The sequence below is a fragment of the Muscardinus avellanarius genome, assembly GCF_963383645.1.
Source record: "Muscardinus avellanarius genome assembly, chromosome: 11".
NCBI lineage: Eukaryota > Metazoa > Chordata > Mammalia > Rodentia > Gliridae > Muscardinus > Muscardinus avellanarius.
Genome location: NC_137797.1, coordinates 90,775,678 through 90,788,360, shown reverse-complemented (window position 1 = coordinate 90,788,360; position 12,683 = coordinate 90,775,678). Strand labels below are relative to the sequence as shown.

The window sequence follows — 12,683 nt, the reverse complement described above, 5'->3', positions numbered from 1 at the left end:
CTTGATAACACAGCTTCTAAAGTCATGATGGATGAGGAAGGGTAGGAACATAAAAGGCAGAGGCCACAGATGGAGGGCCTGGCACATCAAGGCAGTGCAGCATCCCTGAGGTTTCTAAAGGCTCTCACAAGCTCTTGCCTAGACTGTCTGAGGAGTCCACAGACATGCAACCTATAGCCCTTGATGGCCTTGGCGAGCTGTGATTTACCTCTGCGTCCCCAGTGACGGGCACAGTAAGCAGCGTGTGGTAGCTGCTCATAGTATGTGTTGCACGATTAAACAAACAGCCCTCTGTCCCACGCTCCTCAGCCCCTCCTGAGGGCCGTGTCCTCCGCGGGCACCCAGGTCGCAGGATGTGAAGAGTGCAACTTGGAGCCGTGAACACAGCCTAGGGGGATGGACCAAACAGGAGAACCTCAACTAGTGGTAGCAGTAGGAACGGAAAAGAGAAATGGGATGATTCATGTTGGAGTGTTGTGGGTGATACCCTAAAAAACTCTAGTCCAAGAAAAATCTTACTTGATTTCTTTCCTGTGTTTCTTTAGTCATTCGGTAACGATCTGCTGCACCCAGTCGGGAGCCAGCTCCCCATCTGGTCACACACAGACACTACGATCGTAAGCCTCCAGAAAGCTGCACTGACCTTAGGATCTAGTCCTTCAGTCGAGGTCAAACAATCTATAGCCGTATTTAAGGAATCAGAGAAAGACAACAAAGTCTCAAGGGACTGTATTTATATAAATGTATACTCAAACCTACGAGCATTTTCTTGGAATCTATGTCAGAAAATCATGTGCTAAAATTACCCTGGTCCCCCTTATTTTGATCATTTGTTTCCCAAATATAGTTTCAGGGAGGAAGAGAGTTAATGCAAGATACAGGCTGTTTGATGGCTGAGGCAAACCGCTGACAGAAAGTCCCCCCTGTTACTAATCCAGGTTCCACTGCATTTCTTTTCAATAGGAATTCGTTTAGAACAAACAAATCCTTTTTGGAATTAGATGCCATGCACATGAATAAATAAATATGATTACTGCAGTTTGAAAATATGCGATGATTAGCATTTATAGAAACAGACTAAAACACTGAGAAGCATAGTACAAATTCTGCTTAATATCTTACATAAAAGTATTGAGCTATTAGCTTAAAAACTCTTCTAGATTTATATTTTATCACCTAGGGTATTAAACATGCTGCTAGCTACCTCTTAATGAGCACCTGAGCTGTCATTTTAAATAATACACTGGCAGTTATTATCTATAAGGTGATATTTCTCTGAAACTCATCTGTGCAGTAATTCATGTAGTTAAGAATAGAAACTAACTTCAATTTATAAAAATAGCATTATTTTATAATAATAGGTATAATTTATCAAAAATAACATACATAAGCCGGGCGTGGTGGCGCACCCTTGTAATCCCAGCATTTGGGAGGCTGAGACCTGGAGGATCGCGGTTCTTGGACAGCCTCAGCTACTTAGTGAGGCCCTCTGCAACTCAGTGAGACCCGGTTTCAAAGCAAAGAATAAAAAATGGGGCAGGGGGTATAGCTCAGAGGTCAAATGCCCCTCAGTTGCATCTTCAGACCCACAAAAAAATACATAATTATAATTTAAAAATCAATAGATGCCCAAAGGCATAGACATTTTCAATAAACAGCAGAACTTTATATAAAATCTAAATAATGCACTTCAGTAACTCACTGTTTAAAAGGCCACGTGGTCCATTGAAGACATAAGAGAATGTATATATCCAAGACAGATATATTAAAAACAAATGAGCCACGTATTTAGATCATTCTCATTTTAGTTATTTCTCAATTAAAATAGTTTTAGTTATTTCTCCAAACAAGACATGAGTGATAAATGCCATATGAACTCATTCATATATTTTATAATCATATAATTGACTATCATAATCCATAAGTTATAGCATTTTGAAACTTTTACTTTATTTTCAAATACTAAAAATTTTAAAAAATACCTCTTCCACAAAGCTGTCTTTCTTCTCCAGCATTTCTCGCAACGTCTGAAGAATTTTAATGCACAGTTTTTCTTCTTTCTCCATTAGTTTCTTTGTGTGATTAATCAACCTTAAAGCAAAACAGACAACTTAACAAGGGCAGCGATTTCTCTTCAAACTATATCATGTGCTATAGAAAAATATTATAATGCAATAGAAAAAATACACTATTATTTGAGAATATGAAGTAAATCAGATACATGTTTCCTAATCAATAAAATATACTTCAGTTTATAAGTTTTATATTATAGGACATCCTTTTTTGTTTTACAGGTGGTATATGTTGGTGCTTCCCAAACCTAGGTAGCACTTTTTTAGTGGGCACAGTACTCTGAAAAATAAAAAAATGTACCATCTACTCTACTTAGAAAAGAGGGATGTTTGTAGTCTATTACATTTTATTATATTGTATTATAGCATATTGTTTTCTTTTTGTTATATTGCTTATTTTAATTTGATTTATTTTTAACTGTACAATGTATTATATATCATAGTGAGATTCAAAGTGATACATTCATATATGCACACATTTTCCATACAATGTATTAAATTAACTACACAATAGCTGTGGTCCTGTACAATATTGCAACCATAGTGTAACAGGCTATTTTCCAGTGTCCATTAACAATAATGTGGTATTTTCCCATTCTAGGGCTTAGTAGAAACAGTTTCTCTGATAAGAAGCAAACAAGGAAAGATTTTTTTAAATGTAACATCAAGACAGTCTATCCATTTTCTATTTTTGCTATCATGTGAACAAAAGCCCTACTCATAATTTTATTGTGGTGAAACAGATACTGATGAAGTTCTGTTAAGAGACTTGCAGGATCAGAGTAATAGACCTCCCCCAAGATGCAAGCGAAATGCTCATAATTAGTCTAGTGACTCAGCATACATAGTTCATATTGTTAAAAAGCTGATCTTTACTATTCCCCCGTGAGATGTGTCTTCCTAGAGAAACAAGTGTTGTAGATTCCAAGGAAATGCTCCGATTTCAGCCATGCAGCCTGCGTACCGTGAGCCATGACCCTGAGAAAAAGTGAGCTCCCACTCGCTAGTGACTCCCAGGTGCTCATCAGGCCCCTGGGTCAGAGTACGGACTTCCCAGGATCCCCTCAATCCGTCTCCACCACAAGCCAATGAGGCAGGTTCTGTATTCAGGCCAATTTCGCTAGTGAGAAAAAGAGGCCCAGAGAGATGATACATCTTGCTTCTAATGGTGGGAACTGGAAACAAACTAGAGTCCCTCTGACTTCACAGCCAAAAGTCTTAAGCACGACAGAGAGCACTGATCTCTTGAGCTCGGCCGTTCCTGTCCCGGGTCTCGGCTGCACACGGCCACCTGACGTGCCAAGAGCACAGGAGGGACTGACAGTGCCATCACCCAAGGATATCATTCCCTTCCCTAGCAGGGAGTTACCTGGGGCTGATCAGAGAGGGTTCCAGTACAGCTCAAAGATGCATCTAGCCTGTGGGCCAGAGTCTGCCCCCACCCCATCCCAGCCATCAAGTTCCTGGAACATCGCTATAGTATCATATTAATTCACTACTTTAAGTTCTCAGATTAGCTACTTTTTAATGCATGGATACATTTATAGGAGGTAAAGGCTACTTTTCAAGATCCTGGTTTTATCCTTCTACCTAAAATTCTTCTTTCTATGCTCTTAGCGGTCATTGCTTTCGCAGACACTCTGGGTCTCTTCATTCAAAAGTTCTTACTAGCGTTTGGTGTGGCAGCACATGCGTGTAATCCCAGTACTTGGGAGGCGAAAACAGGAGGGTCATACGCTTGAGACCAGCCTCAGCAACATAGCAACACTCTTAGCAACCTAGTGAGACTCTGTTTCCACACAAAAAAATAAAAAAGAATTGAGACTGTAACTCAAAGGGTAGAATGCCCCTGGGTTCAATTCTCAGTAATACACAAACACATAAATAAGTAAATAAAGAAATATCCTTATTAGAAGACTGGTAGGCATGTAGACAAACACATTCTTCTCTGTCCCCCTGAAATAGAGTCTGAGGTTCTAGAGTCCTTAACTCTACCTATCCATTCTTTAACCTGACCCCCACAGTCAGTTCTTCTCATCCCAATCCTTGTTTACTCTCCCCAAGTCCCAACTCTAACTGGTAAAAGAAAGAAACACCCTTGTTGTGTCCTCAATCCTTCCATTCCTACCACACTCATCACAGTAGTGGGGAAGGCTTTCAGGCCTTCTTCAGCAATATTCCCAACCATACAGGAAACAGGTGGATGGATAATGACCATGGTGTTCAGTATCCAACTAACTCTGTGCAGAAACCCTCCCAGGATGACTGTGCACCTGGCTCACGCAGTACAATTACCTGGGAATCATCCGAAGACACCGTTGGATGGCTTCCATGGGAAGACACGTCTCTCCTCTCTGGAGCTAGGTTGTGTCTCACAACTGCTTCTAATTGCAGATATTCCTTGAGAGTTTCTCATTTGCCATTAATATGAAAATACTCTAGGGTAAACAGCTGAGCCCTACTAGATGTCATAACGCCTCAACAAGGCCAAGAAAAGGAGTACGTGGAGAGCTACAGATAATGAAGATGAAGGGGGATAGCTAAGCACTGGGCCCGAGGCTTAATAGCACTTTCCCCGAAGCACAGCCGAGCCTCAGCTTGCTCACCTCCGAAACAGGCTGACCTCTTGACCTCTCAAGGTCTTCATGGACATAGATAATAAATAAACTTTGCAGACAATCACATGCACACACAGATAGTAAGAACTCAATAAATGTTCACTTTCCTTTGTCTCTGTGTTAATGAAAATTGATGGCTTTAAATATGAATCTGTGTGTGTGTGTGTGTGTGTGTGTGTGTGTGTGTGCGTGCGTGTACTGTTGAGAATTGAATTGAACTCAGGGGAAGTCTACCTTCAAACTATACCCCCGGCCCTATTTCAGTTTTATTTTTAAACAGAGTCTCAGTGGGTTGATGAGAGTCTCACTCCTTGCTGAGGCTATCCTCAAACATGCGATCCTCCTGTCTCAGCCTCCCAAATACTGGGATTATAAGCATGTGCCACCATACTTGGCTAAATAAGAATCTTTTAAAAGGTCGAGTTTAACATAAAAAATAAATAACCCCAATAAAAAAAACAAGCAACTGAATTGAACAGACCCTTACAAAAAAGAAATATAAATATATATTTTAAAATGTTCAATATCATTAGCAATCAGGAAAATGCAAATCAAAACTACACTGAGATTCCACCTAATTCCAGTTAGAATGGCAATCATCAAGAACACAAACAATAATAAATGCTGGCGAGGATGTGGGGAAATAGAAACGCTTATACACCGTTGGTATAAATTAGTACAACCACTATGGAGACCACTGTTAGAGGTTCCTCAAAAGACTAGAAATGAAACCTCTGTATGACCCAGTATACCACCCCTCCGAATGATATAATTGCTACATCAGTACAATTCACAATAACCAAATTATGGAGCCACACTAGGTGCCCATTTACAGATGAATGGATAAAGAAATTCCAGTATATACACATAATATAAATTTACTCGTCCATAAAGAAAAACAAATTTAGCTAACTTGCAGGAAAATAGATGGCTCTAGAGAATACTATGCTGAGTAAGATCAGCCGGTCTCAGAAAGTCAAGAGTTGTGTTTTCTCTAGAGAGAAAATAGGAAACAAAAAGGATTTCAGATAAATGAGGAGAGAGTCCAGTAGACAGTGGAAAGGGCTTAGGGGAAGGAGGTGGGCAGGGTAAACGGGGATTGAAGAAGGAAACAGCTGAAGTAATACTATGTCCATGTATGAAGGTATCACTACCAACTTCAATAACATATGAAGAGGGAGGAGGCGGAAAGATTGGGGTGTAATGCTTGGGGTGTAAAGAAATACATCAAGTGTTGTGTACATGTGTGTTTGTATCACTGAAACTATGATGCATAATTACAATGCATCAATAAAAATATACAAATGAAAAATAAAAGCAGCTCCTATTGTTACAGAAAGTAATTATAACCAGAACATTATGTGGCATAATATTTTGTACCCAATAATGACATACCTGATTTATGGTACATTTTAGTAAACTAAACTATTTCAGTAAAATGTACTATCAATGAGGTATGTCATTATTATGACATACTTATTAAGGACATTATTATGACCTTCATCAAAATAAAATTTCATGTGACTCAATTATCTGGGAGGTATATTTTGACATGAATTTTAGGCCTTTCACGTGCTCTGGGGATTGTCATTAAGTATCAGCCAAGTAAAAGCGGAATTGTTAGAGGCCATCTTGCTTTGGTAACCAGTAGAAGCTCACACTCTACCCACTTACTTGGACATGAAAGCACCACATCTTATTCTCGCGTCGCTTCCCTCGGGAAACAGAAGCTCTGGGCTGTACAGTACATCCACCAGCACTGAGAACTCAGCCTGCATCATGGGGCTGAACTGTTGCTCCAAGGAGGCGACTACATCCTAAGACACAAGAACAAGAGAACCCACTTGAAAACCTGGTATGGTCAGCTAGAGAAGGTCTCTTGAAAAGCCCCCACATTAATCAATGTTCAGAGTGGATGCGATTAAGTCAGGAGAGTTTTAACCTCATCGGTGGATAAGTCCACTGTGGTGGGTTTACTGGGTGGTAACCTAAGCAGGTGGGTGTGGCTGGAGAAGCTGGGTCCTTAGGGGTATGGCCTTAAGGACTGTGATTCTGCCTTTGGACCCCCTTGCTCGCTGGCTCTCTCTGCTTCTGGCCTCCAGAATGTGAGAATGGTGTCTAGTGCTCTCCCCCACTAAGCTCCCCAGACCCAGCCTCACATGGACTGAACCTCTAAAATCTACAAAAACTGTAAGCAAATGAATCTTTCCTCTAAATTGTATGGTTAGTTGTTTGAGATTATATCAGTGAGAATGTTGACTGAGACAAGACCCAAGTCAGATCATTTGCCGGAGATGTGATCAACTTAAGAATATTAGCCAAGAATGAGATGGGGCATTTCAGAGAAGGTGGACCCTATATTCTCATGGCACCAAGTGTCTGTGCTTTAAGTATAGTCTGGTTTTATGTATAAGTACTGCCTGGGTCTCTGCTTTTGTTTTATCTGTTCGTTTCATTTGTAAAACAAAAACGGGTGGGTGATCATATGATTCTTAAGGACATAATACAATAAGAAAATTCACTAATTCCACTGTATAGGCCCTACAGTGTCTAGGACTGTAATGTAAACAATGTAGAAATTGGAAAAATTTGGAGGCATACTGGGGAACAGCTAAGAAAAGGTTTCTTATATGTCATTGGTCATTGAGAACTAACCATTTCTTCCAATGAAAAATTTACTGATATATTACTTGAAGCATATCAGTAATTATAGAGGGGCTCAATAACATTTTATAGTAGCTCTAATTACATTTATTGATATACACTCTTGGTCAACTAGCCCATAGGCTCCTTTTCACTCCTTCCTTTCTAAAGAATGCCAGCGTTGTTTCTGAATCTAGCTGCCATATTCCCAGGGAAATGAACCCCTTCAGTTTAGGGTCAGGTTGATTAGTTTAAACCAGTCATGGTTATCCCACTTTGACCTCTAGCATTGGTCTCAGCGTGATTTTCTGACAGTCTGGACCAAAGAGATATCAGATCAAGTCTGCTGATTAAGTGGGACATGTGTTGGGGGCACCGAGGTTCTTTCAAAGCCACCTACTGTTGTCAAGGTAACCCAAGGGTATAAATGCAAAATCTGAGGCAGCCCTCCCTCATGTGATTTTAGGAGATTAGTTTTAATCTGAAAGCCAACAAACGTTGTCATGGGACTCTAGGGCCACTCAAGCAGCTGAATCAGCCTACTCAGGGAGAGCCTCATTCCAGGTTTCTTGCTATATGAAATGATAGTCTCTATTGTTGAAGGCATTTTAGTTTCATATGATGAGAACTAAAGCTGGATACATCCTAACTGATGCATTTCAGAAATGAACTATAAGCCATGTTAATTTCCTGAACACTATAAATGGTTAAAAAGCCTCCCTTTTTCAATCTTAAACTGTTAGGAGACAAGAAATTCTCACATTAAGCAGTAATTTATTTTCCTACAGCTATGGAATATTTTTCTAAGCAGAAAACTGCTTCTTGTTCTTCTAAGCTACAGAAGCTCAAATGGAATGAGCACCCTTGATTTCTTAGGGTAAGATTTCAGTAGTTAACTTGTTTTTAATTCTTTCTTGACATTCAGAAAAAGTGAACATTTCTATTTGAGCTATCTTAAATAAGCTTTTTGAGAAATTCTTGGTAACAGTTAGACTACCAGTAAGGATAAAACATAAAGGAAAAACTAGATATTATATAAAGGTAGGAAGAGAGGATGTTTATCAAATATGACTGCATTTAGTGCAATGTCACTGAAATGTACCTGTTTTTACATTTGTCCTTATTTAATTTACTGAAAACAAAGGGTAATCAGGCTACTGTGACATGAATTCTGTCTTTACTTTTGATCTTGACCCTGGACCAATTATGTCATCTTTTTCAGTTACTGTCTCCCAATGTGAGAACTTAAGATGCTATAGTGACCCTCACATGAGCTTATTTGTGAGGATTAAGAGCAAATGCCTAGAGCAGCCTCCCACACATACCAGCCACTTATTTAAGTGTCAGTAATCATTATTACTGAGTACCAATGAGCCACGATCATCAACCCCTCGGTACATCTGGTGGTTCCTTTGCAGTCCTCATCTTACTGAACCGTTACTAAGCATCTTACATATTGCTTTCTACCTCTCAACTGCCTTCTGCGCTTGGCTTCTGTGATACCACACTTTGTTTTCCACCTATGTCCTGTCCTGACCATTCTTTTGCCAATTCTTGGTAGCTCCTTAGCTCCTGTTCCTTTTCTCTTCTACATCTATACGTATATGCTGTGTGTGTGTGTGTGTGTGTGTCTGTGTGTCTGTGTGTCTGTGTGTGTGTGTGTCTGTGTGTGTGTGCATATGTTACTAGGAACTGAACCCAGGGCCATTCTAAAGTTGACATACACTACAAGCCTATTTTTTTTCCTTTTGTTTTGTTTTAGAACAGGATCTCACTAGGTTGCTTAGAATCTCACTAAATTTCTAAGGCTGGTCTCAAACCTAAAATTGTCTTGTCTCAGCCTCTCAAGTTTTGGGATTACAGGCATGTACCAACATGCCCAGCTTATATCTATAACTTTCTTCTGAGATATCTAATTATAGGATGTTAATGTCACCCAATTATATGATGTTAATATCTTTGGGATGCTGAAACATCCCAAATTTATATTTCTAGTATGAACATCTTTCTGTACCAATCCAGATTTGTATATCCAATTATGTATTGACATGTACACTTAGGTATCTAAGCTGGCATCTAAAACTTAATGTTTCCCAGAACAGATCTCCTAATTCCCAATATGTCCAAAATTCATCCATGTTGCTACTGTTACCTTTTTAAACTAAGCCATCATCACCTTCTGCTTGAATTAATGCAAAGCTACCTAACTAGATTCATGTCTCAATCTTATTAAGCCACCCAAAATCTACTGTGATCTCTTTAAAAATAAACCAAGTCAAGCCGGGCGTGGTGGCACACGCTTGTAATCCCTGCGCTTGGGAGGCGGAGACAGGAGGATCGCGCTGGTTCAGAGCCAGGCTCACTGGCTTAAGAGACCCTGTTTCCAAATAAAAAATATAAAATAGGTCTGTGAGTGTAGCTTGGAGGTAGAAGGGCTTCCAGGAACCCCGGTACCACACACACAAAAAAAAGATAAACCAAGTCATGCCAATCTTCTGCTGAAAATTTCCAAGGCTCTGCCAACACATTAAAAATAAAATTCAAATGCTTTACTATGTTTTTTAGTGCATTTGAGTTGTTATAACAAAATACCATAAATTGGATTGCTTAAAAATAGCATAAATTGCTTTCCATAGCTTTGGGGCCTGGGAATATAAGATCAAGGCACAAGCAGATCTGGTGCCTAGTGCAGGCTCACTTCCTGGATGGTTCACAGGTGGTGCCCCCTCCCTGGGTTCTCACATGGTGGGAGGGCCAAATGAGCTCTCTTAGGACTATCTTAAAAAAGCACTGATGACATTTATGAGGCATCCGCCCTGATGACCTAATCACCCCCCAATTCATATGTTGAAGTCTATCTCATACTATCACAGAGTGTGACTTTATTTAGAGATAGAGACTTTCAAAAAGTAAGTATGAGTTGGGTATGGTGCTGCATGCCTGTAACCCCAAAACTTGGAAGGCTGAGACTAAAGGATGGCAGGTTCAAGGCCAATCTCAACAACTTAGCCAGACCCCCAACAACTGAGCAAGGCCTTATATAAAAATTTAGAAAAAGCCAGGTGTGGTGACAGCCACTATTAATTCCAGTGCTTAGGAAGTTGAGAGGCCCTAAGAACCTTAATGAGACCCTGTTTCAAAAAATAAAATAGGGCTGGGGGTACAGCTCAGAGGGAGAATGCCCCTGAGTTTAAATTCTTCTGATATATATATATATATATATACACATATATACATTTTTTTTAAAGGGTTGGGGTATACTTCATTCTGAGGCAGAAGGCCCTAGGTTCAATCCCTAGCACTCAGGGGAAAAAGAAAAAAAGGCAATTATAATAAAATGAAAGTGGGCCCTAATCCAATAGGACTGGTATCCTAATGAAATTAGGACACAAATATATGCCTGAGCAGAGGAAAGACTTATGAGGAAACAATGGGAAGTTAGCTATTTTCAAGTGAAAGAGAGAAGACTCAGGAAATAAAATCTGCTAAGAATTTGACCTTAGACTTCTAGCTTCCAAAACTGTGAGAAAATAAGTTTCTGTTGTCTAAGTCACCCTGTCTCTAGTATTTTGTTCTAGTAGCACTAACAAACTAATGCAATGTTACTTTTATTCAATGTCCCAGAATATTCAGGCCAAAAGCATGTGTCAACTATTGTATAAGAATGTGTGAACAAAAGTGAACCCTTGGATCATTTTGACTAAAGGGTTATAAGAAAATATCAAAGAATAAATTGAAGCTGGGCACAGTAGTGCATGCCTGTAATCCCAGTACTTGGGAGGCTGAGACAGGAGGATCACAGGTTCAAGGAGAGCCTCAGAAACATAGTGAGGCCCTGAGCAATTCAGTGAGACCCTGTTTCAAAATAAAATAGGGCTGAGGTACAGCTCAGAGGTAGAATGCCCCTGGGCTCAATCCTCAGCACTTCAAAAATTTTTTTAAATAAACAATAAATTAATTGAAGCAAGATTATGAATATTTAATTGGTATTATAATTATTATTTTGATACTGAGACCCACTACTCATTACTATAACATCAGAACACATTAAATAATCCACACTCATTAAAATGAACTCAGAACAACTTTTAACTGGAAGCTATCATTTAAAAAGGGTGACTGTAGTAGAGAGCTGTGAAGGAAAGCTCAGTCCCCAGTGGGAATTTAGTATTTTCAGTCATATTTGTTTGTGTAATACATATTTTAAAAATAGAAATTTATAAAATATGAATGCCATTAATGCACGCATGGTACCTGTAACTTTTCAATGATATTTCTATAGTCCCAAGCAGGTCCTCCGAGAGCTTCCTTAAAGCGAGGTCCAGAGCGAGCAGAGAGTCTCCAACCCATGGCTGCTCTCTGCACCATATTTGAGTGACTTTTCATGAAAAGAGTATTGACTTGGCTGTCCAGATCCACTGGAATAGCAATCCCACGATTTTTTGCTGTAAAAGAAAGATTTAAAATATTTCCCTGCTAATTTGACTAAAGAAGCTTCATACATATTACCCAAATTCTTGAATGAACGTAGAGCAAAGAAAAAAGAAAAAAAGATAAAATTCCTAAACTCTACCATTAAGCCATTTTCTATAACTGCAACGGCTTTTAATCTGAAAGTATTTCAATTCTTCAAACCAATTAGTAAAGTGGGCTCATTAAACATTCAAGAACGTATTTGATTTCTCCATGATTAATGCTTGAAAAGTACTACATACAGAGTCAATACAGAAAACACTATATAACAACCATGTGAAGTTTTACTTTCACAGATGCCAAAGAAAATAAGAAAGCAGACAGAAAACACACAGTAGAACCCTGCCAATCCATTCAGTAATCTAATTAGAGTGTGTATGTGTGCCTGTGTGTGCGTGCGCACACAAAACTGCATGTGATACAACTGAGAAAAAATTAAGAAGCTGAAGAGTGCAAAAATCTGCATTAAAAGATGACCCACAGTACATGTCTTTTCTCCCCAGGGTTCCTTGAAATTTATATTTTAAGAGACTTATGTCACATTAACACCCCAAAATTGGAATGCCTGCCACAAGGAGAACAGAATCGTGGAGGCATTTCTGCGGGGCGGAGTGAGGATGGGTTTAGTCCATCAGAGGAGGATCAGCAGAAACTGCCCCACATGAGGCTAGAGGTACCATCTTCCTGGGGGTGTAGTCGATCAATACTAGGTGTGCCGGGGCTGGAGAGTCGCCTGGACAACGCTAGAACATCGCACCAGAGAAGCTGAGAAGGTAAAAGGCCCTGGTCCCTCTGACTAGCACAAACAGCGCCTTTGGCAGCGGCAGTATTTTACCCAGAGGATAAAGTTAAAGAAATATAGAAGGGTTCTCTCAAG

The 12,683-nt window shown here is 39.6% G+C and overlaps 1 protein-coding gene across 4 annotated transcripts in view; it reads right to left on the bottom strand.

The window, feature by feature from the left end:
* Positions 1–12,683, bottom strand: part of ITPR2 (inositol 1,4,5-trisphosphate receptor type 2) — a gene marked incomplete at both ends in the record, with an annotated part of 551,977 nt that overhangs the window by 237,877 nt on the left and 301,417 nt on the right. For all 4 annotated transcript variants that reach the window (XM_080705463.1, XM_080705466.1, XM_080705464.1 and 1 more), the window contains 3 exons: positions 1,983–2,091; positions 6,365–6,507; positions 11,588–11,778. In XM_080705463.1, coding sequence (XP_080561589.1) covers positions 1,983–2,091; positions 6,365–6,507; positions 11,588–11,778 — 443 coding nt within the window. The remainder of the gene's footprint in view (positions 1–1,982; positions 2,092–6,364; positions 6,508–11,587; positions 11,779–12,683) is intronic.